Source organism: Panthera onca, chromosome A3 (genome assembly GCF_046562875.1).
Source record: "Panthera onca isolate mPanOnc1 chromosome A3, mPanOnc1 haplotype 2, whole genome shotgun sequence".
Classification (NCBI taxonomy): domain Eukaryota; kingdom Metazoa; phylum Chordata; class Mammalia; order Carnivora; family Felidae; genus Panthera; species Panthera onca.
Genome location: NC_138341.1, coordinates 36,525,213 through 36,552,886, shown reverse-complemented (window position 1 = coordinate 36,552,886; position 27,674 = coordinate 36,525,213). Strand labels below are relative to the sequence as shown.

Here is a 27,674-nt window from a genome sequence, read left to right as displayed (position 1 = left end):
GCACGTGGCAGGTCAGTTGCCACTGCACGCACGCGCGCGCACACACACACACGTGCACGCACGGGCACGTACCCTCTATCTGCAGGCCCAGTAACAAGCTGGGCCTTCACCCGCACCAAGCGTCAGTGAGCAATGAGACAGAACAAGTCAGGGCAAGTCAGCACATCACTTCCCCCACCACTGGTTAGGGGAAGGCCCAGCGGGGAGCTGAGCAGGTACGAGACTGAACGAGGTGGTAGGAAACAGGGCTGGTGGCCCGTAGGTTTTCCTCACCCTAGTCTTGGGAGTCTGTGAGACCCAGTGGGTCACTGGGCCTCCACTCTGCTCTGACATGAAGGAGAATGATCGGGAACTCATACCCAGCATCATGCAGGAAACAGGGTGGCGGGAGGCAGGGCTGGTATTCTACCCCTCACCTGCACTCTGGCGGCAACGAGGAGGCGAGAGGAGCGGAGCTTTAGTCTCCATCCTGCAGGAGCCGAGCTGGGAGTCAGCCCTCCACCACGTCCCCCTCCCAGGGGTCAGCAGGGGCTGCGGGGAACCAAGCATATACCCCCAAATGAACTCAACGGAGCCACGCGATTTGGCGTACCACTTTTGCCGGGAAGTATCAGCAAGGCCAAAGAAGGATCTGAGCTTGCACCTCACCTGGTGGGAAGCAAGCAAAAATTTTAGAATTGAAAAATGCAACAAAGAGGGGGGGGAAAAAGAAACCCCAACTTCACTGGCTGGGCCAAGTATTAGAGTGGGGAACAACAGGCCACAGAATCAGCGGACACCAGGCTAGGTCCACAGAATTTACTCAGTCCAAAAAGAGAACACAGAATGAAAACTAAGAGTCTCAGGGATCTGTGAGACCACCACGAAAATACACTTTCGTCATCAGAGTTCCAAAAGAGAGGAGGCACTGAGAAAATATTCAAAGACATAATGGCTGAAAACTTCCCCGACTTGGCACAAAACCTACAACCACAAATGTAACCAACTGAGTGAACATCAAAAAGGATAAACCCAGAGAAATCTAAGACACATAATTAAACTTCTGGAAACGAACAAACAAAAAACCCTCGGAAGCTGCCAGATGGAAAGGACTTGTTACTTCTAGGAGAATATCTGAATGATGGCAGACTTCTCATCTGAAACAATGAAAGCCAGAAGGAAGGGGCATGTCTTTTAAGTTCAGGAAAAAAACAAAACAAACCAACCAACCAACCACCGCCATGGACCGTGAATTCTATAGCCACTGAAAATAGCCTTCTGGAATGAAGGGAAAACACAGACTCTCTCAGACGCAGGACTGAAGGATTGTTGCTAGCAGGCCTACTGTTAAGAAATGACTAAACAAAGTCCTCTGAACAGAAAGGGAGTAACAGGAGGCTAGAACTTCAGAAAGGAAGAATACTGAAATGGGGAAAAGATAGGGGTGAATATAATAACCTAGCCTATTTTCCAAGAGCTTCAGGTATATTTGATGGCTAAAGCAAAAAATGTGATGCCATCAGATATGGTGCTCAATGTATATAGAGGAAATGTTTAATTTTTTTTTTTTTAATGTCTATTCATTTTTTGAGAGACAGAGAGAGACAGAGCATGAGCAGGGGAGGGGCAGAGAGAGAGAGAGAGGGAGACCCAGAATCCGAAGCAGGCTCCAAGCTCTGAGCTGTCAGCACAGAGCCCGACGTGGGACTTGAACTCACGAGCGGTGAGATCGTGACCTGAGCTAAAGTCAGACGCTTAACTGACTGAGCCACCCAGGCGCCCCATAGAGGAAATGTTTAAAACAATTACATTTGAGGGGTGCCTGTCTGGCTCAGTCAAACATCTGACTTCAACTCAGGCTATGATCTCATGGTTCATGGGTTCGAGCCCCACCTCAGGCTCTGTGCTGACAGCTCAGAGCCTGGAGCCTGCTTCAGATTCTGTTTCTCCTCTCTCTCTGCCCCACCCCCACTTGGCTGTCTCTCTCTCTCTCTCTCTCTCTCAAAAATAAACATTAAAAAATTAAAAAAAAAAAGACAATTATATTTGAAAAGGGGGACATGTAAAGGGGTCTCAATGGATTTAAGGTGTCTACACTGCAGATGAAATAAAAAACATTGATACCATTGATGCCAATAGATCATAACAAATTACATCTGTACAGTCTGTGGAGCATATGACTCCTGATCTCAAGGTTGTGAGTTTGAGCACCATGATGGGTACAGTGATTACTTAAGAAAAAAAAAACAAACAAACTTGGAAACAAAGAACACTAGAAATAAATCAAGATGGAATCCTAAAAAATGCTCAAATAACCCACAGTAAGATTTACTTATTTTGACTTATTTTTTTATTTTCAAAGTTTATTTATTTTTGGGAGGGAGGTGCAGAGAGAGAGTTACAGAGGGAGAATCCCAAGAAGGCCCCGCACTGTCAGCACAGAGCCTGAAGTGGGGCTCAAACTCACACATCAGAAGATCATGACCTGAGCCCAAATAAAGAGTCAGATGCTTAACCAACTGAGCCACCCAGGTGGCTCCCACAGCAAGGTTAAAAAAACAAAAAAAAAACAAAACAAAAAACAAAAAAACAAACCCACAAACACACATAGGAACAGAGGAAACAGAAAGACAATAAAATGGCACACTTAAGCCTTAACATATTAACAATTACCATAAATGTAAATGATCTAAATTCACCATTTAGAAGACAGATTTGATGGGAGGGGATTACAGTATTATCTGAAGATGTGGGAAAAAATATGCCAGGTAAACAGCATTATTATTTTTTACAAAAAGCACGAGTAGCTATATTGACATCACATAAAGTAGCCTTTATGATAAAAGGATCAATTCAATAGTAATAAGTTAACAATTCAGTATGTGTGAACACCATACAGCTGTGCCTCAAAAATATATAAAGCAAAATCTGATGGATTTAAAAGGAGAAATACACTTACAGTTGGGGACATCAACACCATTTGTCTCAGCAACTGACAAAACTACCAGACAGAAAATCAGCGAGGATGTAGAACTGGACAACGCAATTCAACCACTAAGATCTGATCAACCGGGAAATATGTAACGAACGCTCCAACCAACAGCAGAATACAGATATTTTTCAAGCACTCATGGATCATTTACCAAAACAGACCTCAACACATTTAAAAGAACTGAAATCATACATAATGTATTCTTTGACCATAATGGAATCAAACAAGAAAACAGTAACAGAAGGACAAGGTAATTGCTATGTACTCAGAAACGAAACAACACACTTCTAAATCATCTAGGGTCAGAGAGGAAATCTCAAAGGAAATAAAAACACATGAAAGTCACTGAAAATGAAAAAACCAAAAAAGTACTGTAATGAAAACGAAAACACAATATACCAAGAACTGTCAGACACAGGTAAAGCAGTGGTGAAGGGAAATTTATGGCACTAAATGTTTACAGTGGAAGAGAGGAAAAGTCTCAAAACATTACTCCAAGTTCCTACCTCAAGAAACTAGAAAAGACAAACACAAAGCAAACTAAAGGAAATAAAAATGAGCAATAAAATTGAAAACAGGAAAAGAGAGTAAAATGAATGAAACAAAAAAGCTGATTTTAAAAAATAAAACCAATAAGCCTCCAGAAAGACTGATAAGGTTAAAAAAATAGGAAAACCTAAATCACCAATATCAAGAATGAAATGGGCTATCACAACAGACCCTGCACCCACTAAAGATAATAAGAGAACAACATAAACACTGTAAATACCCAACATTCAACGACTTAGAAGCAATGGACCAATCCCTTGAAAATCACAAACTACTGCAATTCAACCAAGATGCAAGAGACAACCTGAAGAGTCCTACAAACACTAAAAACCTGAATTTGTAATTTAAAGACACCCTCTCCCCTCCTCAGCAAGAAAGAAATCTTCAGGTCTACATGTTGTCATTAGAGAACTCTACCGAAACATTTGAAGAATTAATACGACTCTCACACAATCTCTTCTGGAAAAGTGAGAAGAAGGGAACATTCCCAACACACTGTAAAGGCCCTGATCAAAACAAGAACAGTCTGAAGAGAAAACAACAGGTAAACGGTTCTCAGGAACTTAGGTGCCAAGTACTAGCAAATTCAATCCAGTGCAGCAATATATGAAAAGAACTATACCCTGACCAAGAAGGACTTATCCCAGTCCAGTAAGGTAGATTAACACTGAATATCAATATAACTCACCACATCAACAGACTAAAATAAGTAAACTCACAAATTCACATCAATTGATGCAGAATAAAAATTTTATAAAATCTAATACCTATTCCATTCATGCTAAAAACTGTCAGCAATTCAGAAATAAAGAGAAACTTCTTCATCTTTTTAAAGAACATCTACAAAACACCTGCAGTTAATAACACACTCATTGGTTAAAGACTGAAAGCTTTCCCTCTAACACTGGGGATAAGGCAAGTATGTCTGCTCTCATTCAACATAGCACTGGAAGTTCTAGCCACTGTAATAGAGCAAGAAAAAGAAAGAAAATGCACACAGATCAAAAAGGAAGAATAAAACTTCCTATTTGCAGATAACAAGACTGTCTACATAGGACTCCCAAGAAATTTACAAGAAATTACTGAGTTCAGCAAAGCTCCAAGATCCAAGAACACACAAATATGAACGGCATTTCTATTTATTAAAAATGAATGTTTAGAAAGTAAGTTTAGAAACATAACACCATTAATAAAAATGAAATAAAAAACATTGATACCATTGATGCCAATAGATCATAACAAATTACATCTGTACAGTTTAGAAAGTTTAGAAACATAACACCATTAATCTAAATCTAAGAAAACATGTATGAGATCTGTATGCTGAAAATTACAAAACCCATAGACCTAAAAACTTGAAGAGACATCCGTTTATGGATCGGAAGACTCAACACACTGAAGGCGCAAATTCTCCCCCAAACTGATCTGTTAAGTTTAACACAATTCCTATTGAAACCCCAGCAGGGTTTTTGTAGGCAGTGATAAGCTTATTCAAAAATATAGATGAAACGGCACAGGACCTAGCTAAAACGATTTTAGAAAAAAAAAAAAAAAAAAAAAAAAAAAAGAATAAAATCTGAGGAATCACTCTATCCATTACTGTGGCCTCGTATGTGACTAGAGTAATGAAAGTGTGGTATTGGCGGAGGGACAGACACACAGTTCGATAGAACACAAAAGAGAACCCAGAAATAGAGTCACAAAAACACACTAATTTTTAAGAAAGGTGCACAGCCAATTATAGTTGACCCTTAAACAACCAGGTCTACTAATAGGTGAATTTTTTTCAATAAATGTGGTATAGTACTGTAAATGGATTTCCTCTTCCTTATGATTTTCTCAGTAACATTTTCTTTCCTCTAGCTTACTGTAAGAACTGAGTATTCAATACGTGTAACATACAAAATATGCGTTCATCGACAGTTTTGTGTTATTGCTAAGGCTTCCAGTGAAAAGCAGGCTATCAGTAGCCTGACAGTAGTCAAGTCTGGGGGGAGTCAAAAGTTATGCATGGATTTTTGACTGTGCAGAGGGCTGACGCCCCTCACCTTGAGGGGTTCAAGGGTTAACGGTAGGTGGAAAAAGGGTAACAATTTTCATAAATGGTGCAGGAGCAACCAGGTGCCTATAATCAAAACGAATAAACATTGATCTGCATCTCAGACCTTAAACTCAATGAACATGAATCATAGATCCAAATGTAAAATGTCAAACCATAAAAGTTTTGGCAAAACAAACAAAAAACAAAAACAACTAAGCAAAACTCTTGGGACCTGGGGCTGGGAGAAACTATCTGCAAATCACAAACCTGACTGGAATCTAGGATGGGTCTGAGCTCTCAAAAAGAGTGAAGGAGTAAAACACCCCAACAATCCAATTAGAAAATGAGCAAAAGACATAAAGAGCCACTTCACGGAAGAAGGCGTACATATGCAAAGGGACACATGAAAATATATTCAACGTCATTAGCCAGGAGGGAGATGCAAATTACAACAATAATGAGGCATGTGTCAGGATGGCTAAAACAAATAGTGATGACACCAAATGCTAGCTAAGATCTAGAAGAACCGGACCCCTCACACATCGCTGACGGGGACACGAAACGGCAGTGCCGTTTTGGCAAACAGCTGCGCGGTGTCTTAAAAAACTAAACCGCTCTGTGTTCCACCAACTGCACTTCTGGGAACGGAAACTCACGTACACGCAAAAACCCATAGGGAACTGTCCACAGTGGCAGTTTGTTGCCATGGTACAGCGTCATGGCCAGTCACCTGAAGGAAGCCTGTGCCCTTGGTCTTCAACTGGCAGCTGCCGAAGACGTACCGGGGATAACGCACGACACGCAGTGTGGGCTGTGCCCCTCCCCAAGTGCCTCCCCAAGTCCCTACCATGACTTGCAAACAACTCCAATGTCCTTCAACAGGTCAATGCACCGTGCTACATCATACTGTGGAATGCTGCTCAGCAATCAAAAGCAAGCGATTATTGATTTATACGACATCCCGGGTAGATCTCAATGGAATTACGCTGGGCAAAAAAGCTAATCTCAAAAGGTCGCCTGTGACAGAAGTAGAGCCATGGAGACTAGAGTAGTGGTTGTTAGGCGTTGGGGAGAAGGGAAGTGGCTGTGGCTTTCAAAAGGTAGTATGAGGAACGCTTGGGCTAGAACTCTTCTGTCTGTATCCTGACGGTAGCGGCCGTCACACAAACCTCCACCTCGGATAAAATCGCAGAGCAGTGAATACACACTCACACGCACACACAACATGGAGTACATGTGGAACTGGGGAAAGGTGAGTAAGGTAGCCGGAGTCTATCCACGTCCCTTCCAGGCTGTGATATTGTACTAATATGCCACTGGCAGAAACTAGGCAAAGGGCATAGAGGATCTCTGTTGTTATTTCTTCACTTCTTTTTTCTTTTTTTAAAGGTTTTATTTTTAAATTTTTTTTTTTCAACGTTTTTAATTTATTTTCGGGACAGAGAGAGACAGAGCATGAACGGGGGAGGGGCAGAGAGAGAGGGAGACACAGAATCGGAAAGAGGCTCCAGGCTCCGAGCCATCAGCCCAGAGCCTGACGCGGGGCTCGAACTCACGGACCGCGAGATCGTGACCTGACTGAAGATCTTCTTAGAACTGTCTACACAGCCATTAGTCACTAAACTTCATTTGGAACTAGTGAAAAAATAAAAAAAATTCTTGCACTTTACCTCCTCCATCTGCAAAGCAGCCCACCCAGGTAAGACAGAATGCTAGCCACAGAGCTAATGTGACATTGTTCTCGAAGAAACATTTCCAAAAAGTAAAGACAAACAGATAAAATTCATATAAAAAATACATTTTATTTAAAAGCCAACAAGCATTATGAAAAGATGCTCAACGTCACTTATCATCAGGGAAACAAAAACCAAAACCTACAATGAGATATCACCGCAAACGGATGGTTCCTACTGGGAAAAAAAAAAAAAAAAAAAGGAAAACAAGTATTCAAATGTTGGCAAGGAAGCGGAGAAACTGGAACCCTTGTAGGCCATTGGTGGGAATATCAAATGGTGTGACCACTGTGGAAAACACGGTGGAGGTTCCTCAAAAAATTAAAAATAGAATTCCCATATGACCCAACAATCCCACTTCTGGGTATATATGCAAAAGAATCAAAAGCATGATTTTGAAGAGATGTTTGCACATATCAAAAAGAATCCAAAGTATAATCTATGAGATATCTGCATACCCATATTCAAAGCAGCATTATTCATAACAGACAAGAGAAGGAAGCAACCCAAATGTCCGATGACGGATGAATGAATGAATCAAGTATGTTGCATAAATACAATGGACTATTATTCAGCCCTAAAAAGGAAGGAAAGTCTAGTAATGATGAATAACCTTGAGGACCCTAGGCTAAGTGAAATAAACCAGTCATGAAAAGATCAATACTGTATAATCCCACTTATATGAAACATCTAGAACAGTCCAAATCATAGACACCGATAAAACGAAGGTTGCCAGGAGCTGGGAGGAGAGGAAGTGGGGAACCGACGGTTAATGGGTACAGTGTTTCAGTTCTACAAGATGAGAAAGTCCTGGGAGTGGGTCGCACAACTATGTCAATACCTGAACGCTACTGAACTGTACACTTGGGAAAGGTGAAGGTGGGGCGCCTGGGTGGCTTAGTCGATGAAGCGTCTGACCTCGGCTCAGTTTTGATCTTGCGGTTCGTGGGTTCGAGCCCCACATCGGGCTCTGTGCTGACAGCTCAGAGCCTGGAGCCTGCTTTGGTTTCTGTGTCTCCCTCTGTCCGCCCCTGCCCTGCTCACACCCTCTCTCTCTCGAAAATAAATTATCTAAAAAAATTTAAAAACCCACATTTTTAATTTAACCCAGTAGATTAAAAATGTGTCAACATGTCATTCGTATGAACGCGGCTGAGATATTTTCTATTCTTTCTTACGCACCACAAAGTTTTCAAACTCCAGTGTGAACGGACAGGAACAAGCACATCTCAATCTGGACCAGTTGCATCTTAAGTGCTCAGTACTCCACTGTGGGAAGCTGTGGCTTCCCCACTGAGCCAGACCTCACCTGTCACCCCCACGTAATAAACCTTATAGTTAGAGCCAAATAACTCAAAATATTTGGCGGGGCAGGGGAGACACACAGGGTCTTTTTCCTGCTGCTAGACTTTTTTGAAATCTTATTTGTCTTCAGGTAGCTCTATGGAAAGGCTGATGGGCAAAACTCCAAACTCTGAACATCTCCTGGGCGTGTCCTCTTTGTCAGGCCCTCATGACGATCTGCAGGACATCATGCCTCTCCTCGGAGGGCTCACAATCTGCCAGATCACTGCCAGGTGCAAGAGGACTATGCACATCATGTGGAGGAATACCAAGAACACGAGTAACCCCTACCTATGAATTCTGATGTTCCAGAGAATGTAAGCGTTAAGTCATTTGACACCCGGAAGTTGTTAATTACGGAGCTTCCACCCTGTTCACAATATTCACTGGCACATCCTGACCTTTCTTAACTCTTACCTCCACCAGCAGTAACTACACCTTCAAAGTACAAACTTGTGCAGAAAATAGTACACAGTTTGTATTAAAAACGCACATGGCACACGCACGCTCACTAGCAAAGGCACTCGGAAACCCTACCTCTGTCAACGATTGTGAGCAGAATAATGGGTTATCCACTAAGAGCTCATTTGTTAAGTGAATTGACCCAGGATGTAAGGAGACTACAATTTGATTGGTAAAAGCAAAAAAAAAAAACAAAAAAAAAACAAGGAAAGAAGAAAAAAGAACCCTCTCTCTCTCCTCATGGAAAAATAGAGTATTTTTTAAAGACCTCCAGAAAAATCGGGGATATCGAGAAAAATAGGAAAGCATTTCTAGAATAAACAAAACATCTACTTGCTGCACATCCCAGACAAGAATAGACTTTCTCATCAGAACAAAGATGCAGGAGCAGAACTACCAGATCCGCTGCTTCCTTTCCCCACTCGCGGAGCAGAAACTATTTTGCGGGTGAAGGAGCAGGAGCCCCTGGCAGAGGAGAACCTCTCTATAACCTCACATTTGTGTTGCCTTGGGGAAAACCAATCATAAAGACTTCTTTGTGAAAAAAAAAAAAAAAATGCGTTTTGCAATAAATTATCAAAAGCTTCACTGAAGATCTTAATGGACATGGTTGAGTAAGGAACACTAAACATGACTACAAAGAGAACAGAACCCGATTTTATCAACTCAGCAGATTTCAGGGGTCTTTAGGCACTGGACTATTAGAAGAATAACCATGAAAAAAAGTTATAGACTACAAAGGCTGTCAATTTTATTCTGCAGTGAATAAAACTCCTATCTAAGTCCTCTCCAGTCCCCCACTCATCCCCCACCCCAGCAAACAGATCTCCCCAGAACTAAATCCTGAAAACTTACCTTGATGCACTAACTTCAGACAAACTCCTTATAACTTATCATTTACTCCTTGCATTAAACTCTCGGTTATCATGCCAATCTACTGGAATGTAGTTAGTGCTATGAAATTACACCTCAGGATCCACGACTTGACTTCGCAGGTATAAACATAACTGTCTTTAATAACTTAGACTGTGATCTCTAAAGCTTTACATCTGTCATCTGGAGTAACAGGACTTACCTTATAATCTCGCTAAACAGTATGATACCATACATACTAAAAAAAAAAAAAACCAACATTATCTCACCCACTATTTCTGGTTCACAAGGTAAGATAAACTCTATCTATGCATCAAGCCACCACCTGTAGAGGCGGATTCATAGGTCTGCAGGGAAAAACTATAAGGCTTCCAAAGGATCCTTAAAATACATAGGTTTTTAAAACTACACACCATTCAGCCCTATTCACTCATTCAGTGAGCAAGAACGCTACAGGTTCATAAACTCAGGAGCACTTTCATGGGCAGAGAAACATTCCCAAGCACTGAGAACTTCTAAGCTTTAAAGGAGTTCAGGACAGTAGTAAGAGAAGTAAGTAGCAGCAATAAAACTTCTAGCTCCTTTTCTTAAGGAGGGATCCTAATGAAGTAGATCTCAGTGTGCAGCGGGAGACACCTAGCCAATACGCATAGTTACCAATGTTTTTGCCGTCTCTGCTTGCCATTTCCCACGTGTGCGCAATCTGACAAGTGACCAACCTTCTGAGGCTCTAATTCTGTAACATGGGGACAGACCTGCACGGTTTCCCCATCTGAAGGTTAGGAGGCATAGCCCCATTCTATCTGTAAATGCAAATTTGCCATTGTGTCCCAGCAATCAGATGTGTAGCCTGATGACTGTTTAGTTAGCTTCTGGCAAAAATGTGATCTGCATTGTAACAGTCTGTATATACCGGATCCTTCAGGAATAATGCTGCCAACTTGCTTATATTTCATTAATCCAGGAAAGGCTAATCTGTCCAAATGGGAAGCAAGATTTTGGTGAATCCTTATCAAGACATGAACCTTTTCCATCAGTGGGGAAGAGTGACTTGAATCAACACAGACTTACTCCCTTACCAAGGTTGCCAGAAGCAAACATGCTCAAAGTCACATGCTGGGGGCTCAAGGGTCAAATCTAGCCTGCAGATGTTTTATCTGGCTTGCACAGTGCTTTCAAAGTTCTAAATTAATTGCCAATGTCTAAACATCAGGATATTTGGCATCAAAATCTACATTCCTGGGTTATCTTGCACTATACAATAGGAAAATAACTACTACTCTCAGACCACACACCCACACAGACACAGTTGGGGGCAGTTCTAATGTAAAAAGTGCAAATGCTCCCTGATTTCCCATAGTTAGTTCCCACAAGGTCAGTTCCCTCTGTGATTATATGGTCAGGTTTTCCTGGGCATTTATGTTTGCCACTCCTGGTTCAGACCCCAAAACACTGTTTAATCCCTGAAATAAAAACCCACAATCTAATCTTATTAGTGCTATACCTAAAACCTCTGAGCAAACAAAATTAGCCCAAAGAGAAATGTGAGTAGAAAGCAAACCATTTCCATGGTTCTATGTTGGTACTGCCTTTACAAACAAGGTCAGTTTTTTAAAGTGTCCTTGTTGAAAATGGTTAACTTGTCTTGTTTCCCTCCATACATTTAGTCATGTTTTTAAGCTATTTGCTGTACCTGACTGAGTCCCCTTCAAGCAGAGGGTCATTAATAAGTGAGTCTTAGTGGTTACAACAACACCTACACTTCAGTGAAGGCAGGAACAGGGATTCCGGCTTTATTGCTCAACAGGCAGACACTGGGTGTATTTTACTGCTGCTACAAAACCTGATTTAAAATCAATGTCGGCTTGATGTCTTATTTGACACATCCTCCCCTCCTATCAAAACATGGAATAAATCAGTAAAAAGGTTTCTAAAAGGGGGTTTAATGTAAATGTTACACACAGCCTTTACACAGAGTCAAACAACCACACGTTAACTACCTCTTACCCGGGTATTGCTTACCCATTGCACTGAGATAATGGTTGAAGGCCTGGCAAGGAGGACTTGGGGTTTGTGTTGATTTGTCACAACTCATGGGTGCCGGGCTCCTGTCTGTGTCAAAAGAGAAATACCCACTGGAGGATCGAGACAGCAGGGAGGATCTTCTGACAAAGATGAAAAGCGGGGATCTGGTAGCAAAAGGCCCGGGGCTGGCTGGTGGGGCCAGCGGGCCCTGAGGGCTGCCTTGGGGGCAGCGGTCCCCTTCGCCTTCAGGATTACCTTGCTGCTCTGTCTGTAGAGAGGTAGGGGCCCCAGGCCTGAGCTGAGGAGGCCTCTCAGCAGGCTGCAATTGTCCACCTTCTCTGTCACACTCAGAACTTACATCTGAAGGTTGCTTTGCCATTTGGTCTTTTTTTCTGCAAGTAAAATAAAAACTAAGATTATCTTAAGCAAAACAGTAACTGTAACAAGTAACTAAATGTAGCTAACTTTCACGGACTCCTTCAACATTTCTAGAAGAGCGAATGCTTTAACGTTAAGTCGTCAGTTCGTATATTTGTCTGACAATCTTCCAGGTAAGAATAAAAATAACACCTAAAATAACAAAAGTTATCTCTCTCTTTGCGAGGTGGGGGGAGGGGAGGGGGTGGGACTAAACTTCCTGCCACCAAGCAAAATACAATTACATCGTCAACGTGTAACCGGTGCTCTAACGCACACGGACACGCACACAAGTTTTAGGAGAAGCAGCTCGTGTTAAGTCTATTCACACGTGCTCTTTGCTCAGGGCCGCCTTGAAGAAGTCGGAAACTCCCAGCGGGCTCTGATTTCCCGGCATCAGATACCGCGCTGGAGCACGGGAGCGGGCGCAGATGCAGCGATTTGCAGGCGGCTGGCCGCGTTCCCCGCTCCGGCCCCATTGTTCTGCCGAAAGTGCTGAGGGCAGCAAGTCTGGGGAAGGTTTGGCAAGGGCCGTCAGTCGTAGTAAGTGCGTCACAATAGAGTTTGTAACTCCGAGCGAGCGCGGCTCGGCCCGGGTCGGGCGCTCCCCGCCCGCGGTCCCTCCCGCTCCCAGCCCGCGCGCCCCTCCTCCCGCAGGGGGTAGCGCGCCGCCCCGAACTCGACAGAACTTCTCCCGAATGCACCCACACTACGAGGTGCACACCTCCAAATGGGGGGTGGGGGGGAGTCCCCCAAAGCCGTCCCCGGGCGCCCCCTGCAAAGTCCCCAAGTAACTCTACACGCTAGGCGACACCGGAGCGCGCGCCTCCTTCACCCCATTGACCCTCCTCTGCGAAGGCAATCGGGCCGAAACTCACGTCCGCCCCTTCCCTTCCGAGCGTCGCGTCCGAGCCCGGGCCGCGCGGCGTCCTGCCCGCGCCCTTCGCCGACCCGGAGCCCCCTGACCGTCAGCACGAAGGTAGCGCGGGAGACAAAGCCTAGAACTCGCGTTCAGAGCCCCCGGGGCAGCGCAGACCCGACCACTGGCCGTCCACCCGCCGCCGCGCTCCGCCGGGCAGCCGAGGGCTCCGCGCGCCGCGCTTCTGGCCCGCGCTGCCCCGGCCGCCGCCGCCGCCGCCGCCGGGAACATCCTCCGCCTCCTCCCGCTCCTCCCCTCGCGCACTGCGCCCGCCGCCGCCGGCACCGCCGACCTCCCCGCGCCGCTGGCGCCGGGTGCCCGAGCTCCCAATTGGCTCGCGCGCGGTCGCTCTGCGCCGCAGCCAATAGCCGCCGCCGGCGGGGGCGGCGCCTACGGGTCAGGCCGCCAAAGGCGAGGCGATTGTTGACAAACTCGCCTCCGAAGGCGGCCCCGGCTGCGGCGGCGGCGGTGGCGGCGGCGGCGGCGGCGGGAGTCTCGGGGCCAGGAGCTGCCCAGGCTTCCCCAGCCCGCCCCCCGCCTCTGTGACCGTCCGGACGCCGCTCGAGCCTCCGCAGCTCCCGCCACCCCAAGCAGCCGGTCACCTGGAGACAAAGCAGGAGCCTCGCTCTCTCCACACCCGCAGGGCCGATCTCAGTCCCTAGTCCTTGCTGCGGGCCGCCGACCCCGCCCAGGCCGGCTGGGCTGAAGACCCCAAAGGCCGCCCCCTCCCTAGCTGCAGCACCGACCCTCCTCCAACTTCCTCCCTTTTTCTCCCCGTGCGCCGCGGACACGCTCCAAATCTAAGCGATCACCACGGCCACTGGCACGCATATCTGCGCTTACCCGTGGCCACTGCAGACAGCGAACGTATTCACACCCCCATTCCCAGCGTCCCGCGGGTCTTCCACTACCAGCACCAGCACCGAGTAACAGGCCTTCGAGGGCACCGCACCGCCAGCCAACACTGCAAGTGAGTCGCGGTGCCCGGGTCTCTACGACAGTCCGGCCCCCGGATGCAGCAGGTTCTGCTGCTCGAGGCTCGTCCACTGCGTGGCCGCGGCAGTCGGAGGAAGCCCTCGGTCTCCCGCTGTCTATGGATGGTGCGGCTGGTATCGTCTGCAGCGCACTCGCAGACCGGGCAGGGCTCCCAGACACGTCCGAGAGAACGAACGCAGTAGCTGCCCTGAAACCTCGGCCTGAATGGGCACAAGGAAAAGCCGAGTCCCGTCAGTTAAATAACCACCTCAGTTCCGCAAATCCTCCGCAACGGGCCCAAGCACCCGAGAAAAGTCAAGGCTCCAGACCAGCTCGTACCGCGCAGCCACTACTCGGGGGTCTCCGGGAGCCGGCCGCGAGGCTCTGGCCGGCTGCCGCAGCCCAGTGTCGTGGAGCGGGGCCCCAGCTCCCGGGACAGAGCGGAGAGCACGCGCTGCCTTCCCAGCCGGCCCTGAGAAGCTTCACCACTCCCTCGCGCGGAATCCCGGCCCGAGCCGTACTTCGGCCAAGTGCCCGTAGCCTTTCCACAGATGACCCCTCACCAAACTGGACCTGCAGGGGAAGGGAACCCGACCCGCCTGATCGCCGCCTCCCGCCCAGCGACAAGTGGGACGGGTACGTGCATCTCTGCCTGCACGTGCTCGGGAAGGGAGCAGGAGGTGGAGCCGATCTGACTCCGGTGTTTGTGTTCCGTCGGCACCCGGCCCGCTCCCGGGGATTCGGAGGTATTTACCTTGCGTTTCTCAGTCCGAGAGTCAGAGTCAGACATTGGGGGGACGAGGGCCAGGGAAAGGGCGCCGAGGGGGTGGCGGCGGGAGCGGGGCGAAGCGAGCAGCCCGCGGCGATGCTGGCCGCAGTTGGGCTGGGGCGCGCAGGGCGACTTCAAGAATCCGGTGGCAGTGGTGGCGGCGGCGACGCGAGACGGAGCGCTCTTACAAGATCAGAACCTGGAGGCTGCGCGGAGCGAAGTGAAACCTGCACAGCCCTGCGGCTCGGCTCTGGCTGGTGGCCCCGCGCCCGCACCCAATCACTGTGAGCTCCGCCCCCGCTGGGTCCCGCCCCGGCGCGCGGGCTGGCAAGCCCCGCCCCCGCCGCGCAGCAGCCGCAGGCGCTTTCAGGCTCCGACAGGTAAAGGCGGGGGTGGCCCCGCCGGGTTCCCCTGCGCGCGCTGCCCGCCCTGCCCCGGCTGGGCGTGTTTACTGGAGCGACTAGGGCTGCCGGTGGCTGGTGTGCACCCATCCCCCTCCCTCCAAAGTGTACCCTTGCCTTTCCCCCATCCAGCAGAGGCCAAGACGTGCGCTTGGAACAGAGGGGGCGCTCCGGGCACGCAGAAGCAGGCTGGGCCGCTGCCGCCAGCCGAAGGCCTCAGGAGGCGCCCCGAGCCCTTGATGGGCTGCAGGAATTTCTCTCTCAGCCTCTTTGGGGCAGACGCGGGGACTGGGTTGACCCGAGAACACGCAGTTCCAAGGTTGAGCAGAGGGTCTCAAAGCTCTCCTCACTCAGAGTCTGGGGTGCTGGGAGAGACCCCGATCTGCAGGGCTGCTCACCTTCCTCGCTCTCGCCTCACGTGATTGTCTTAGGTTCCCTCCTCTTGCCATCTGGCAGGGACACCTAGCTCGTCTCCCGCGCGGAACCTCCGATAAGAGGCAGAGACCTTGGGGGGGGCGAGTGGAGAAAGAGGCCAGGAGCTGATCCCCGGAGGCGTCTGTTCCGTAGCCCCGAAGCGAGAAGGGGCTGAGCGCAGAGCAGGTAAAATAGGGAAATGAAAAAAGAACTCGAAAAAAAAAAAAAAATCCTTTTAAGAAAAAAAAAAAAAAAAAAAAAAAAAAAGGCCCAGAAGAATCTCGGCCTTCAGGTGGGAGAGAGGATGGTAACTCTGCTCGGGAGTTAGGATCCTAGAGACTGGTGGGGCTCTCAGAGAGACGCCAGGGAGGCGCGGTGAGGCCAAGGAAGGCGGCGCGCATGGTGAGCGGTGTAGAGAGCGAAGTACTCCCCCCCCCCACACCCCTTTTCCCTGGGCGCTCCTATCCCCTTCCTCCTTGGTGCCCGCGGCCCCACTCCCACTCCTGCTGGGGGGACGGTACACCTCTGGGTCCGCACCCCCGTATCTATTTTCGGTTATGAGTTCTCACCGTTACCCCTCACCGCTAGGAGACAGCCAGGAGACAGCCGTGGCCGGGGAGTAGGGGCAAGGTCGGTCGGGAGATGGAACATCCTGCCACGGGGGAGACCCGGTTAGACGGAATAAAGAAACTCAATTTAAGGATCACCTAACCTCCCCACCCCGCCCCCGCCCCCCCCCAGAACGAAGAAGGAAGGGTCCTCAGTTGCAGAGGAGCAAGTCAGCGAGGCGTTTGTCCCGCTGCTGGCCACCTCGGTCAGTTTTACGCTGCATAAGCAGACATGGAACGTCAGCGAGACAGCACAGCCCCTGGTTAAAGTCTTCTCAGCACATCCTCCCGCGAATCCTGAGCGAAGTGTGGGAGGCCAGGGGTTCCCGGATGGACTCAAGGACCCATGGCCGGTTCTGCCTCGGGATTTCGTCGCAAGAGGGAGAGAACGAGGGCGTGCACGCGGCGAAGTGGACGCAGAGGCCAGATGTCTACCGGGACGTGGCTTGGAGCTGCTGCCCTCGACCTCAGGTGGCGGCCACGGGTGATCTCTGAGCCTTAGCCGCCCGGTGTAGTAGCACCCCGGGGAAAATAACAGAACTCCTGTGCCCGCTGGGAGCCCCAAACCCGACCTAGTGCTCCGAGCTCTCCGTGGGGTTGGGCGACGCAGACGGGGACAGGAAAAGAACCACGCAGAAGCCGTAGTGGTTGTCATCTGCTTCTGTGCAGCTCCACCGCCCCCGCGTCGTCTGCTTTAGCGACCCTGTGAACACTTTAAAACAACAACAACAAAAAGTAAAACACACACACACACACACCAAAAAATCAAAGGCATCAGGGAAAGCAAATGGTTAAGCGCACTTATTTGGGACACGAAGAGGTCGTCTTGGAGTCTGCTGTTCATGCAGCCCAGACTGTGCTGGGGAGCTTTGGCAGAACACCCCGCGCTCTTCCCGCCCTCTCCCACAGGGGCCGGAGGTCCTCTGGAAAGGGACGGTGTGGGAAGAGCAGGTGGGCTCTCTGTTCCGGTCCGGTCCTGGATGTCGCCCTCGCAGACACAAGCAGAGCTATGCCCACTCCTGCCTCCGCCAGGAGAGGAGGAGAGGGAGTAAGGAGGATGGCTTGGACTGAGAGAAAGGAGCAAGAATGAAGTGGGGCAATGATCTGAAAAATGAGATAGGAAATCTACAGCCCTTGCCCAGACCACAGGCGTTGCCGGTGTGGTGTCTCCGAGTTCCGAAATCGACTTAACTGAAATGTACGGCCCTAGCCCGCCTCCCCATCCTCGGAAGTAGCCGGAGCGCCTTCCCATCGCTTAATGTCTTTATTAAACTTTGTATCTATGCTCCTCTAAAGAACAGATTACAATTTCATATGGTAAAAATATTTTCCGCTCGTTGTCTTACGGTCCGGAAGCCGCCTGCCAGAGAGGACGAGCCGGAGTTCGCGCTCTGCGGAGAGCAAAACTCCAGGCACACGCTCCCCTTTCCACATCCGTGCGTTTCCTCGAAGACTCCAAGGGCGGGTCTGATTCACTGGAAAAGCATCATTTGCTGAGCTGAACTTTGCCCACGAGTGTTTGATTTTTATGCTTTGATTTCCCTCCCCCCCTCCCCCCACGCAGCACCAATGCGTTTTCCAAAAATCACTGTAAATCTGAATCACCGCTGACAGCAGGAGACCTTTGGCGACACCTGGGTGTGGGGCGTGTTCGCAGGGGAACCCACTGTCTAGGGGGATCAGGCGCCTAAGCTGGGAGAGGTTGCGGCTGGGCGCGGCCGGGTTACGTGGTAAGGATCCGTGTTCCGGGGCTGCCGCCTGGCTTCCTTTCCCAACAGCCCATCGAGAACCGCGCCAGCCTCGGTGGGAACCTCGCTCTGCGACCGAAAATCCCCGAGGGCCCAGCGCGTGCCAGGCCGGCCTCGGCCCCAGCTCCAGGCGTCAGAGAAGCTAGTGTCGTGGCAACTGCGAGCGAGCCACCACCCTTCCCGCCACGCCCGCTATAACTTGGCTCCCAGCTTGGGCCGCTGAGAGCGCGCCCCTTCTCCGGCCTGGGGTTGTGGCGGTGCAGGGTAGAATGCCCAGGCCGCCTGCGCATTGGTGATTCCGGCGATTGGTGCATGGAGGGAGGTGTGTGGAATGTTAAAGGCGGAGATCACCCTTAGGGCATCATCCTTCACCGAATCGCACAAATCCAGTAACTGCAAAACATGACACAAAGTGACAGATCAGATGTTGGCTCACTTACAGCGCGGGGTGCCATTGGCTTTGCGCCCACTCCCAAGCACCTGCACAGGTAGCCACTGGGGAAACTAGTTTCCCTTGGGCTTTCCCGGGACCCAGGAGGGTAGAGGCCGTTGGTCATGAATAACCGTCACAACACTTATCTTAGAAATTCCTAAGTCTGTGACAGCTGGTCCTGCAGAAGTCCACTTCTTCCATACAGGGTTGGGGGCGGGCTCCAAATTAGATGGGAATCTCAGGACCAAGGTCTGGGAATTTTATCAGCATTCCCCTTGCCTGCCCCGCCCTGCCCTCCCCTCTCCTCCAGTCCCCATCCTTTTCCTCCCCTCCACCTCTGGAGTGCCTGGGGTGCCCCCCTCTGGCGTGCTGACGCAATTGAACAGGAAGAGCATCAGACAGGTGAACCCATTGGAGACATGCCCCGGTTCTCTCCAGACTAGCACCTCCCCACCCCTGGCTGGCAGCAGGCCATAGTTCCCGAAATGCAGGCACAGTGGGACTGGGGGTACCGAGACCAAGCACTGGCATCTCTGTGCATCTTACACCTGGTTACTGCAGCAAATCAACCTGCAGTTAAGGCGAACACCGAGGAACCTGGCAGATGTCCGTGTGTATTCTGATAACTATTGGAAAACACAAATATGACATCTCGGCAGAAGGGAGGCGGAAATGTAAGCTAGTGATTTTGGAGGAGCTGCATTGGGTGTATTTTAATTTCATTTTCCATAGTTTAGGTGCCAATGCATTTTTTTCTTTTTATTCCCAGGGCAAAAAAAAAAAAAAGCTACCAAAAATAATAGGTTGTTTTTCTAAAACTCAACAAGGACAAGGCGGAGGGTCTGCTTTCCTTTCCCATAACCAGCTGCACAATTTACCCCTCCATTTTTTAAGTTTTCAGCCAGCCATAAATTTCTTTCACTCACCAAATTACAGTTAGCCCCCAAGTTTTTATGGTTGTAAAAACAACACTTACACCAGCCCCACTGTAGCTGCCCTCACAGCAGTGGTCATTACTGAGCTACATTAATACTATAAAGAGCACAGTTCCCTTACAGCAGTCCAAAATGCCATTTCCGATGTTCAGAGACAATGAGGGGGGGGGGGCGTCCCCAAAACGGGTTGGGGTAGGATAGGGGAAGATCATGAATTTTAATAGTCTAACAAGACATCTGCCTTTAAAATGTGCTCTATTACACCAGTAATTTCTAATGAAAACCTTCATTCTTTACACACTGTGGTTAAGCATCATAAAATCAGTAGTGAAAAGACTTTGATCATATTTGCAAGATGCACTATGATGAACTTTCACTGACCAAGATTTCAAAGTTTGTAATTAATACTCTTGACAAATCCCTGACTAATCTGTCAACTCTCAAGGTCTTTAACCACACAGCTCAAAACCGTGAGATGGTGTAGGAGTCCTTAAACCTTCTATGTATTGTAATGTCATTATTCAAGATAAGTTTCCTTTAGGTCTGCATTATGAAACTCAACCAATTTTTGTCACATATTCGACAATGGGGGAGATTCAATTATATGAATGAGTGTTATATGAAAGAGAGTATGGGTTTGGTTTGGCCAGTACCAGACACAGAATAAGCACCGAGAGATAGAAATGCAGGAGGCAGATTTATTCAATTCCACAACTATTCCACAATTCCACAATCTATTCAATTTCCACAACTTCATTCTCTTAAAACATTTTTTAAGTGTTTATTTATGAGAAAGACAGAGTGAGCCCAAGTGGGGGAGGGGCAGAGAGAGGGAGACACAGAATCCAAAGCAGGCTTCAGGCTCCGAGCTGTCAGCACGGAGCCCGATGTGGGGCTCGAACTCACAAACCGCGAGATCATGACCTGAGCTGAAGTCGGACGCTTAACTGAGCCACCCAAGCACCCCTTCACAACTTGAAAAAGAAGAATAAAGTGATAAAAAAGGATCTAACGGCTGGAGAAGAGGAGGGTTTTCTTACTCACAAGTGTTCAGGGAGCAACCCCTTCAAATGACACTCTACAGATGAATGCTGTTATACAAGGGGAAGACCATGTGTCAACTGCTAAGATTCTTTGTTCAACCTAAATTTCTGAGGCCGTCTAAAATACTCCTCCTTCTCCCTTTCTCCATTTGTTGCAGACCGCAACAGGCCCATTGGTCCAGATCCAAGGATCGGGCATCACTTCTTATATAACAAGTTTGACTCCGATTCCAGATACTCCCTTACCTCTGCCTGTGGGGATGATCATTATTATTATCGTCATTTCCCTTACTAAGTACATACTGGAATCCTGTCCTGTGGTACGGATTGTGCTGGGCACTGGAGATTTAGTAATGGATACTGCAGACACAGGCCTTCTAGATCAAGGAGATGTTGAAGAATTTCAAAGACTTTTTACAAATAGGATCTCCTTAATAGAAAATAAACTTAAGGGGCGCCTGGGTGGCTCAGTCGGTTAAGCGTCCGACTTCGGCTCAGGTCATGATCTCATGGTCTGTGGGTTCGAGCCCCAAGTCGGGCTCTGTGCTGACAGCTCAGAGCCTGGAGCCTGTTTCGGATTCTGTGTCTCCTTCTCTCTGTGACCCTCCCCCGTTCATGCTCTCTCTCTGTCTCAAAAATAAATAAACGTTAAAAAAAAATTAAAAAAAAAATAAACTTAAGTAGCGAATATAGCATTTATTATTATATATACGGTATTTTTTTTTATTACGAGGGAGTCCCCTAGGACTAAGCAAAGGGCAGGCATACCTTAGAAATATAGGAGGTTCAATATGTTTTCACTCCTATGTGGATCCTGAGAAACTTAACAGAAGACCATGGGGGAGGGGAAGGAAAAAAAAAATTGGTTTGAGAGGGAGGGAGCCAAAACATAAGAGACTCCTAAAAACTGAGAACAAACTGAGGGTTTATGGGGGGGGGGGGTGATGGGTATTGAGGAGGGCACCTGTTGGGATGAGCACTGGGTGTTGTATGGAAACCAACTTGACAATAAATTTCATATTAAAAAAAAAAAAGAAATATAGCAGGTTCAGTTCCAGACCACTAATACAAAGCCAATATTGCAACAAAGCAAGTCAAAGGAATATTTTGGCTTCCCAGCGCATATAAAAATTATGTTTCACACTATAGCTTAGTCTGTTAAGTGTGCAATAGCATTATGTCTCAAAAACAACATATGTATGTTGATTAAAATAGGTTTTGTTGCTAAACACGCTAACCATCATCTGAGCTTTCAGCTAGTTGTAGTCACTCATCACAGATCACCACAACAAATAAAATAATAATGAAAAAGTTTGAAATGTTGCAAGAATTACCAAAATGTGATAACAAGGACACAAGGTGAGAAAATGCTGGTGGGAAAATGGCGTCAACAGATTTGCTTAACATTGTGTTGGCACAAACTTTCAATTTGTAAAAAAATAAAATAAAATGCAATACCCACGAAACACAATAAAACAAGGTACATCTGTACTTTTAAAGTTTAGTTTTATTACCAAACATATATCTCCGTAATATAAGCACAAAAATGGCGCATATGGTGGCCTCCCCCGCTCCCCATTATGCCAGTATATGACCCAACTATTCTGGTCAAAGCACCCCAAGCCCACCCGTCCCTTTACAAAGAAAATTCATCAGCTTTTGAGAAGACACCAATGCATAGCTGTCCTTTAAAAATAAAAGAGCATGAACAAGTTACCAATTCTTATAGAAAAAAATTTAAAGAACGCATAGCATGGGCAGTATTTTTCTAAAAATAATAACATGAGAGCCACTGGAACTATCCAGGGACGGGGATCTGAGAATATTTACCTTGAAGAAAGTGGAAGTGCTCAACACTCGAGGGACAGTGGGTAGACAAGTTGATATGTGGATTTTCAGGGGGAAATTTATAACGAGTTTGCCTTCCCACCCGTACCTAGCTGCAGTAGTTTGTCTCTTTTCTTCCTCTTTGTCCCAGAATTTTCCTTATTCCAGGTGGGAGACCAGGATGGTCTAGAATGGGCAGTATCTAAGCTTTACAGCCTTCTAAACAAAATCCAGTTTTCCTTGTGTTGGTGTTAATTATACAACAGATGCTCAAGGTATGAGCTGTCCAATGACACCCCAGCTATTCCAAAGACTCTGTGCAGAAGGTTTTCCTGCCTCTTCCCATGCCCCCCACCTCTGTTACCAACACCAGGGGACCTCCTGCTGTTCTCTGTGTCAAATCCCTTACCTCAACTTGAAATGGCCCTCAGTTAGCCCCTTTCTTGTGGGCACTGGGATAGCGCCTTTTTCTCCATCCCTTGAATCTGGGCTGCCTTGTGACTTACCTCGACCAATAGAATGTGGAGAAGGTGACACTGTGTGACTTCCAGAGGTTAGGTCTCAAGACGCCTTGCAATGCATGCCCTTTCTCGCTTCCTGGGACCCTGAGACCACTTTGCTGTGCAGGTCTAGCCTGCTGGAGGATGCCCAAGACCATGTGGAGAAGAACCAAGTTCCCTCGGTCAGCAGCCGAGGCCCACTCTCAGATATGTGAGTGAGGCCATCCAGGACCTTCTAGTCCATTTGAACTCAGATGACGGCAACCACAGGAGTGATCCTACCTAAGGCTAGTCAGAGAACGACCCAGGTTGCCTACCCATGGAATTGCAAGAAATAAACAATTGCTTTGTTATACCATTAAGTTTTAGGGTGATATGTTATATGGCAATGGGTAACGAAAACAGGCATCTTCCTTTTAAGATTTTTTTAATGTTTATTTTTGTGTGTGTGTGTGAGAGAGAGAGAGAGGGAGAGAGAGGGAGAGAGAGAGAGAGAGAGAGAATCTGAAGCAGGATCCAGGCTCTAAGCTCAGCACAGAGCCTGATACGGGGCTTGAACCCATGAACATGAGATCATGACCTGAGCCAAAGTCGGACACAACAGATTGAGCCACCCAGGCACCCCAGGTATCTTCCTTTTAAAATTCAAATTGTGGGGCGCCTGGATGGCTCAGTCGGGTTGAGCGTCCAACTTCGGCTCAGGTCATAATCTCGCAGTTCACAGGTTCGAGGCCCCACGTCAGGCTCTGTGCTGACAGCTCGGAGCCTAGAGCCTGCTTGGAATTCTGTGTCTCCCTCTCTCTCTGCCCCTCCCCCCACTCATGCTCTGTCTCTCTCTCTCTCTCTCTCTCTCTCTCTTTCTGTCAACAATAAATAAACATTAAAAAAATTTAAAAAAAATAAGTAAAATTCAAATTGCCATCACGGGGGTGGGGAGGAGAGGGTAATCTTCAGTTATACTTCTACCCTCTTAATTATCTGAGGACAATGTCTTTCTTAACTGAAAGAGAATTTCAGGTCGTAAAAGAGAAGTTTATAAAGCCAAATGACTATCCAGTTGGTGGGGTATCTGGGAGAGAATCTGAATAGCAGAGTGGAAATCCCACCGCACACCAGCACCCACCCCATTTTCCTAACCCAGTATAGAAGGCAAATCACCACGACTTGGCTTATATAACTCATCTGCCATGTCTTTACCGTCTCTACAAGGGACTTGAGCTTCCAACAAAAATACTCCGTAACATCAAAGTGTCAGGGATGGGGGGGGGGGGGGGCAAGGCAGAAAATCGTTGCAACTGGAGATTCCAAGTCTCCTAAACGTTTAGGTTCTCCTGCACCGTTAGAAGAGAGAAACAGATAGGGCCTGGTCAGACCTAACCAGAGTCAGCTAGTATGATGGGATAGACTAGCACATCTCTATCTCTATGACTTTAGTTCATGGGACTGCAGTGTTTCCCTACTCCCAGAGATTTCTTAAACAAGGTGGCCAACAGGGGTTCATCTCCATGGCCAGGAGTCTGTCTACTATAAAGGGTAGATTAAGGGCTCCTGGGTGGCTAAGTTGGTTAAGCATCCAACTCTTGATTTCGGCTCAGGTCATGATCTCACGGTTTGTGGGTTGGAGCCCCGTATTGGGTTTCTTTCTCTCCCTCTCTCTGTCTCTGCCCCCTCCCCTGCTTGCGCTCTTTCTCTCTCTCAAAATAAATAAATAAACATGACAAAAATTTTGAAGTGTAGGTTAGAGGTCTGACCTCAGAATTGGTTGGGAGGATAGAGTGAGGTAATTATGTGAAGCCCATACTGCAAAAGGCAGCAAAAGAGTTGTTGATGCTTTGTCCCCCCCCAATAATATCATTAGGGCCTTTAAAGTCTCCCGAGAAACTCAGACCAATAAGTTTCAATATGAATTTGTCTATTTACATGGAAGCTTGGGGTCTGAGTGTGACAGTATGTGGAAATCCAGCCCATGTATAGGGACCCATAATTTGCCACTTCTATCCAAATGGATGTCTCTTTTTATTCTAGGATGCGTAACGTGCTCCTTGTTTAAAACAGCTTTAAAAAGTATCCTTCTTGAGAAAGGGCATATATCAACACATAATGCCATTCATCAGCCGAGTGGGTGGGTTCCATTTGTGCTGTGATGGCAGCCTGGAAGTGACAAGCTAGGGAATAGGTACAACGATGCTACTTATTGTATGAATTGGGCCCCTTTTATATGTCTGAAAGCTTTTATAATGATTGTGTGTGTGTGTGTGTCCACATGTGTGTGAATGAAACAATAGCAAAATGTATTGCTGCATTTTAGTAACTACCACCTTCTCTAGAAGGTTGTTAAGAGTGTGAAATAAAATGAGTATCAGCGTCCATCCCTCAGGCACAGTGCTAAAATCTCTCAACAAGAGAAAGGTTGGCTTATTTTTGTTGTCTGTCTTTATCCTCCGTGGAAAAGTCATCCATAATCCTCTGCTCTGTTGTTATATTAAAAATCTGGTGTGAGAATCCTTTCCACTCTTGTTTTGTAGCCTCCTGATTCAAACCCTCACCACGTTCTTCAGATTCTTGCCTCACAAGATTACCTTTCTCGAGTGTTGTTTTGATCTGATCATTTTTCTTCTGAAAAGCCCAGAATCACTTCCACTTGCTACTCAGTTTAGTTTTAAAGTAAAATTCTTGATTGTGAACTTGAGTCCTTTAATAGAATTTGATTTATGGAGTTCCCACAACTAGTTTCCTCACCTACAACCCAAGCACAATCTGCCCCTTCTGCTTGGGCCAAGCAAATTTATCTTGCTTTCCACTTGACGCTCTTCATTACCTTTCACTGAATCACCACATTTCCCACTCCCCCTTACTTGGCCTACCATAACTTAATTAAGCCTCTTTCAAGCTTTCTGTTCTTGGTTGCAGGTTGACGGCCTGAGTACGGCCATCGGGAAATAGTTGCTGTGTTAGCTGAAGGAACATGAACATGTCATTTAACTTTGCTCCAAGTAACATACCTCATAACTGGCACAACCAGGGTTTTAATCCAGAGCTTTCTTTCTGCTTCTACAGCCCCGTCTACCCATTCTGCCTCCGTCTTTACCCCCTGTCCCCCCCTGTTTCCATCTCTGGAGGGTAGAGGGTTGCCATGAGGAAATGCCTCTGCCCCTGTCCAAACGTGTGGCCCCTGATGTTCTTTCTAAGTCAAAATCGATATTCCATATGTGCTGAGAGTGGGGAATGCGGGTCTGGCCAGCCATGCTGGCTCAGATTCCCCAAGAGGGCTAGGGCAGTAATGGGCAGCCCAGGGGGCCTCTAGGATCTTGCCACTAGAGGGAGGTGCTGAGGGCCTTGGCTTCAGAGCCAGCTGCCATGATACAAAAAGGCCAGCCTGATGATCTGGATGCCCTTCCTGAGAAGGATAAGCCTCCAAGTCTCCAGAAACTATGTCCGGGCCAGTGGGGCTTAGACACAAGGGTATTCAAGGAAACAGGTTTTCTTCCTGTAAAGGGAGGGCCACTTGCTCTGCAGATTCTTCTTCAGGAAGCTGGATGAACTCTGCCACACAGGTCTACAGGCCCTCTCTGCTCCTCTGATCCGTACCATAAGTCACCAAACACAATTCAAATCCCTTCAGAAGAGAAACATGCTGATCGTCACAGAATGGTCAGTGAAAACTGTCACAATCCAGTAAAATTCAATCTGCAGCTATTACAACTTTTTGTGGAGACGTCCAAACTCACTGAATTCACACAGGCAGGCTGTGATCTTACTTCTCTCCCATCCATTCACCTTTCCTAAAGAATTGCCAGCCTCTGTAGGAAAAGGGTCACAGTGGTAGGTCTGTAACAGCTAATTTGCTATCTTAGCCCAAATGCCTGGCTAGTGGTAAATGTAAAGAAAAACATACCCGAAACACTCACATGGGGGCATAATAGCACACTACGTGCGATGATTCTAACTCTCTCAATTTACCCAACAACCACTGGAAAGGGGAGCTCAGCTCTTGTTTTTACTGGCCGCTCGCATCTCAAGCCTGCCAGAGCTTAGCGTATTGGGCCTCCTGGTCCCAAGAACATGTACATTCCCATGGTTTTCTCTACAGCCAAGTTCCATTAGCAAGAAATGAAATTCTGTGGTTGTATTAAATAATCAGGACTCCGGCTTAGTATTTTCTCTGAATCAGTATAAATTATACTTTATTTGATTAGTTCTTCAGCTAATAAAAATATTTAGTTATAATCTGAAATGTTAGAATGGAGAAATTGCCTTCCTTAACAAACAAAAACAAAATACCTCATTTCACCTACCCCAAGAGTTCATTTTGAGGAGAGACAAATTAACCTTCAAAATGTTCTTCCTATCACAATGTTTTTCAACTGGAGAGTACACAATCCTGGTATTTTCTAAATATTACTGACAATGCCCATTTCAGTAAAGGAGTGGGACTTTTGAACCCTAATGCTGTGACCTCGAAGCCGTGATTACCTTTCTTATCTTTAAAATATAAGGATTAAGCAAGTTTGGCACAAGGCGAGTATTTACAAATATTACTATTATCATGTGTTCTTAGCAAGAAAAAAAATTTCTTTAACACTCTGGCATTTTCCATTATGAAGTCTGCTTAATCATCATTACCTAAAACAAGAATGCTGAGACAGAGACATCAACTTTAACCACTTAATAAGAACTTCTGACATTT

The 27,674-nt window shown here is 47.2% G+C and overlaps 3 protein-coding genes across 16 annotated transcripts in view; 1 reads left to right on the top strand and 2 right to left on the bottom strand.

Annotated features, from left to right (window-relative positions):
- The window catches only part of BCL2L11 (BCL2 like 11), a 48,809-nt gene extending 33,562 nt beyond the window's left edge, over positions 1 to 15,247 (bottom strand). For 4 of the 11 annotated variants that reach the window (XR_009616267.3, XR_009616268.3, XM_060654546.3 and 1 more), the window contains exons 1-2: positions 13,294 to 13,694; positions 11,996 to 12,390 (exon numbers count right to left, since the gene is read on the bottom strand). Coding sequence is in view for 8 of the 11 variants with exons in the window: in XM_060654546.3 (XP_060510529.1) it covers positions 11,996 to 12,390; positions 13,294 to 13,565 (667 nt within the window). In the remaining 3 variants the exon portion in view is untranslated. The other 7 variants (XM_060654562.3, XM_060654625.3, XR_009616273.3 and 4 more) reach the window with 6 other exon arrangements.
- LOC132692233 (uncharacterized) lies at positions 13,776 to 17,827 on the top strand. 4 transcript variants are annotated; one of them, XM_078444737.2, is made up of 4 exons: positions 13,776 to 15,055; positions 15,231 to 16,079; positions 16,186 to 16,295; positions 16,482 to 17,827. In XM_078444737.2, the coding sequence occupies exons 1-2, from the start codon at positions 14,428 to 14,430 to the stop codon at positions 15,899 to 15,901; spliced, it is 1,299 nt and encodes a 432-aa protein (XP_078300863.2). In that variant the 5' UTR covers positions 13,776 to 14,427; the 3' UTR covers positions 15,902 to 16,079; positions 16,186 to 16,295; positions 16,482 to 17,827. The 4 variants fall into 4 exon arrangements, with proteins under 4 accessions (XP_078300863.2, XP_078300861.2, XP_078300862.2 ...); XM_078444738.2 differs by lacking the exon at positions 16,186 to 16,295 and having other exon boundaries at positions 13,781 to 15,055; positions 15,231 to 15,458; positions 15,936 to 16,079; XM_078444735.2 differs by lacking the exon at positions 16,186 to 16,295.
- Positions 17,828 to 27,674, bottom strand: part of ACOXL (acyl-CoA oxidase like) — a 338,638-nt gene continuing 328,791 nt past the window's right edge. The window contains 1 exon segment of the mRNA XM_078444739.2: positions 17,828 to 18,642. Coding sequence (XP_078300865.2) covers positions 18,442 to 18,642 — 201 coding nt within the window. The 3' untranslated portion in view covers positions 17,828 to 18,441.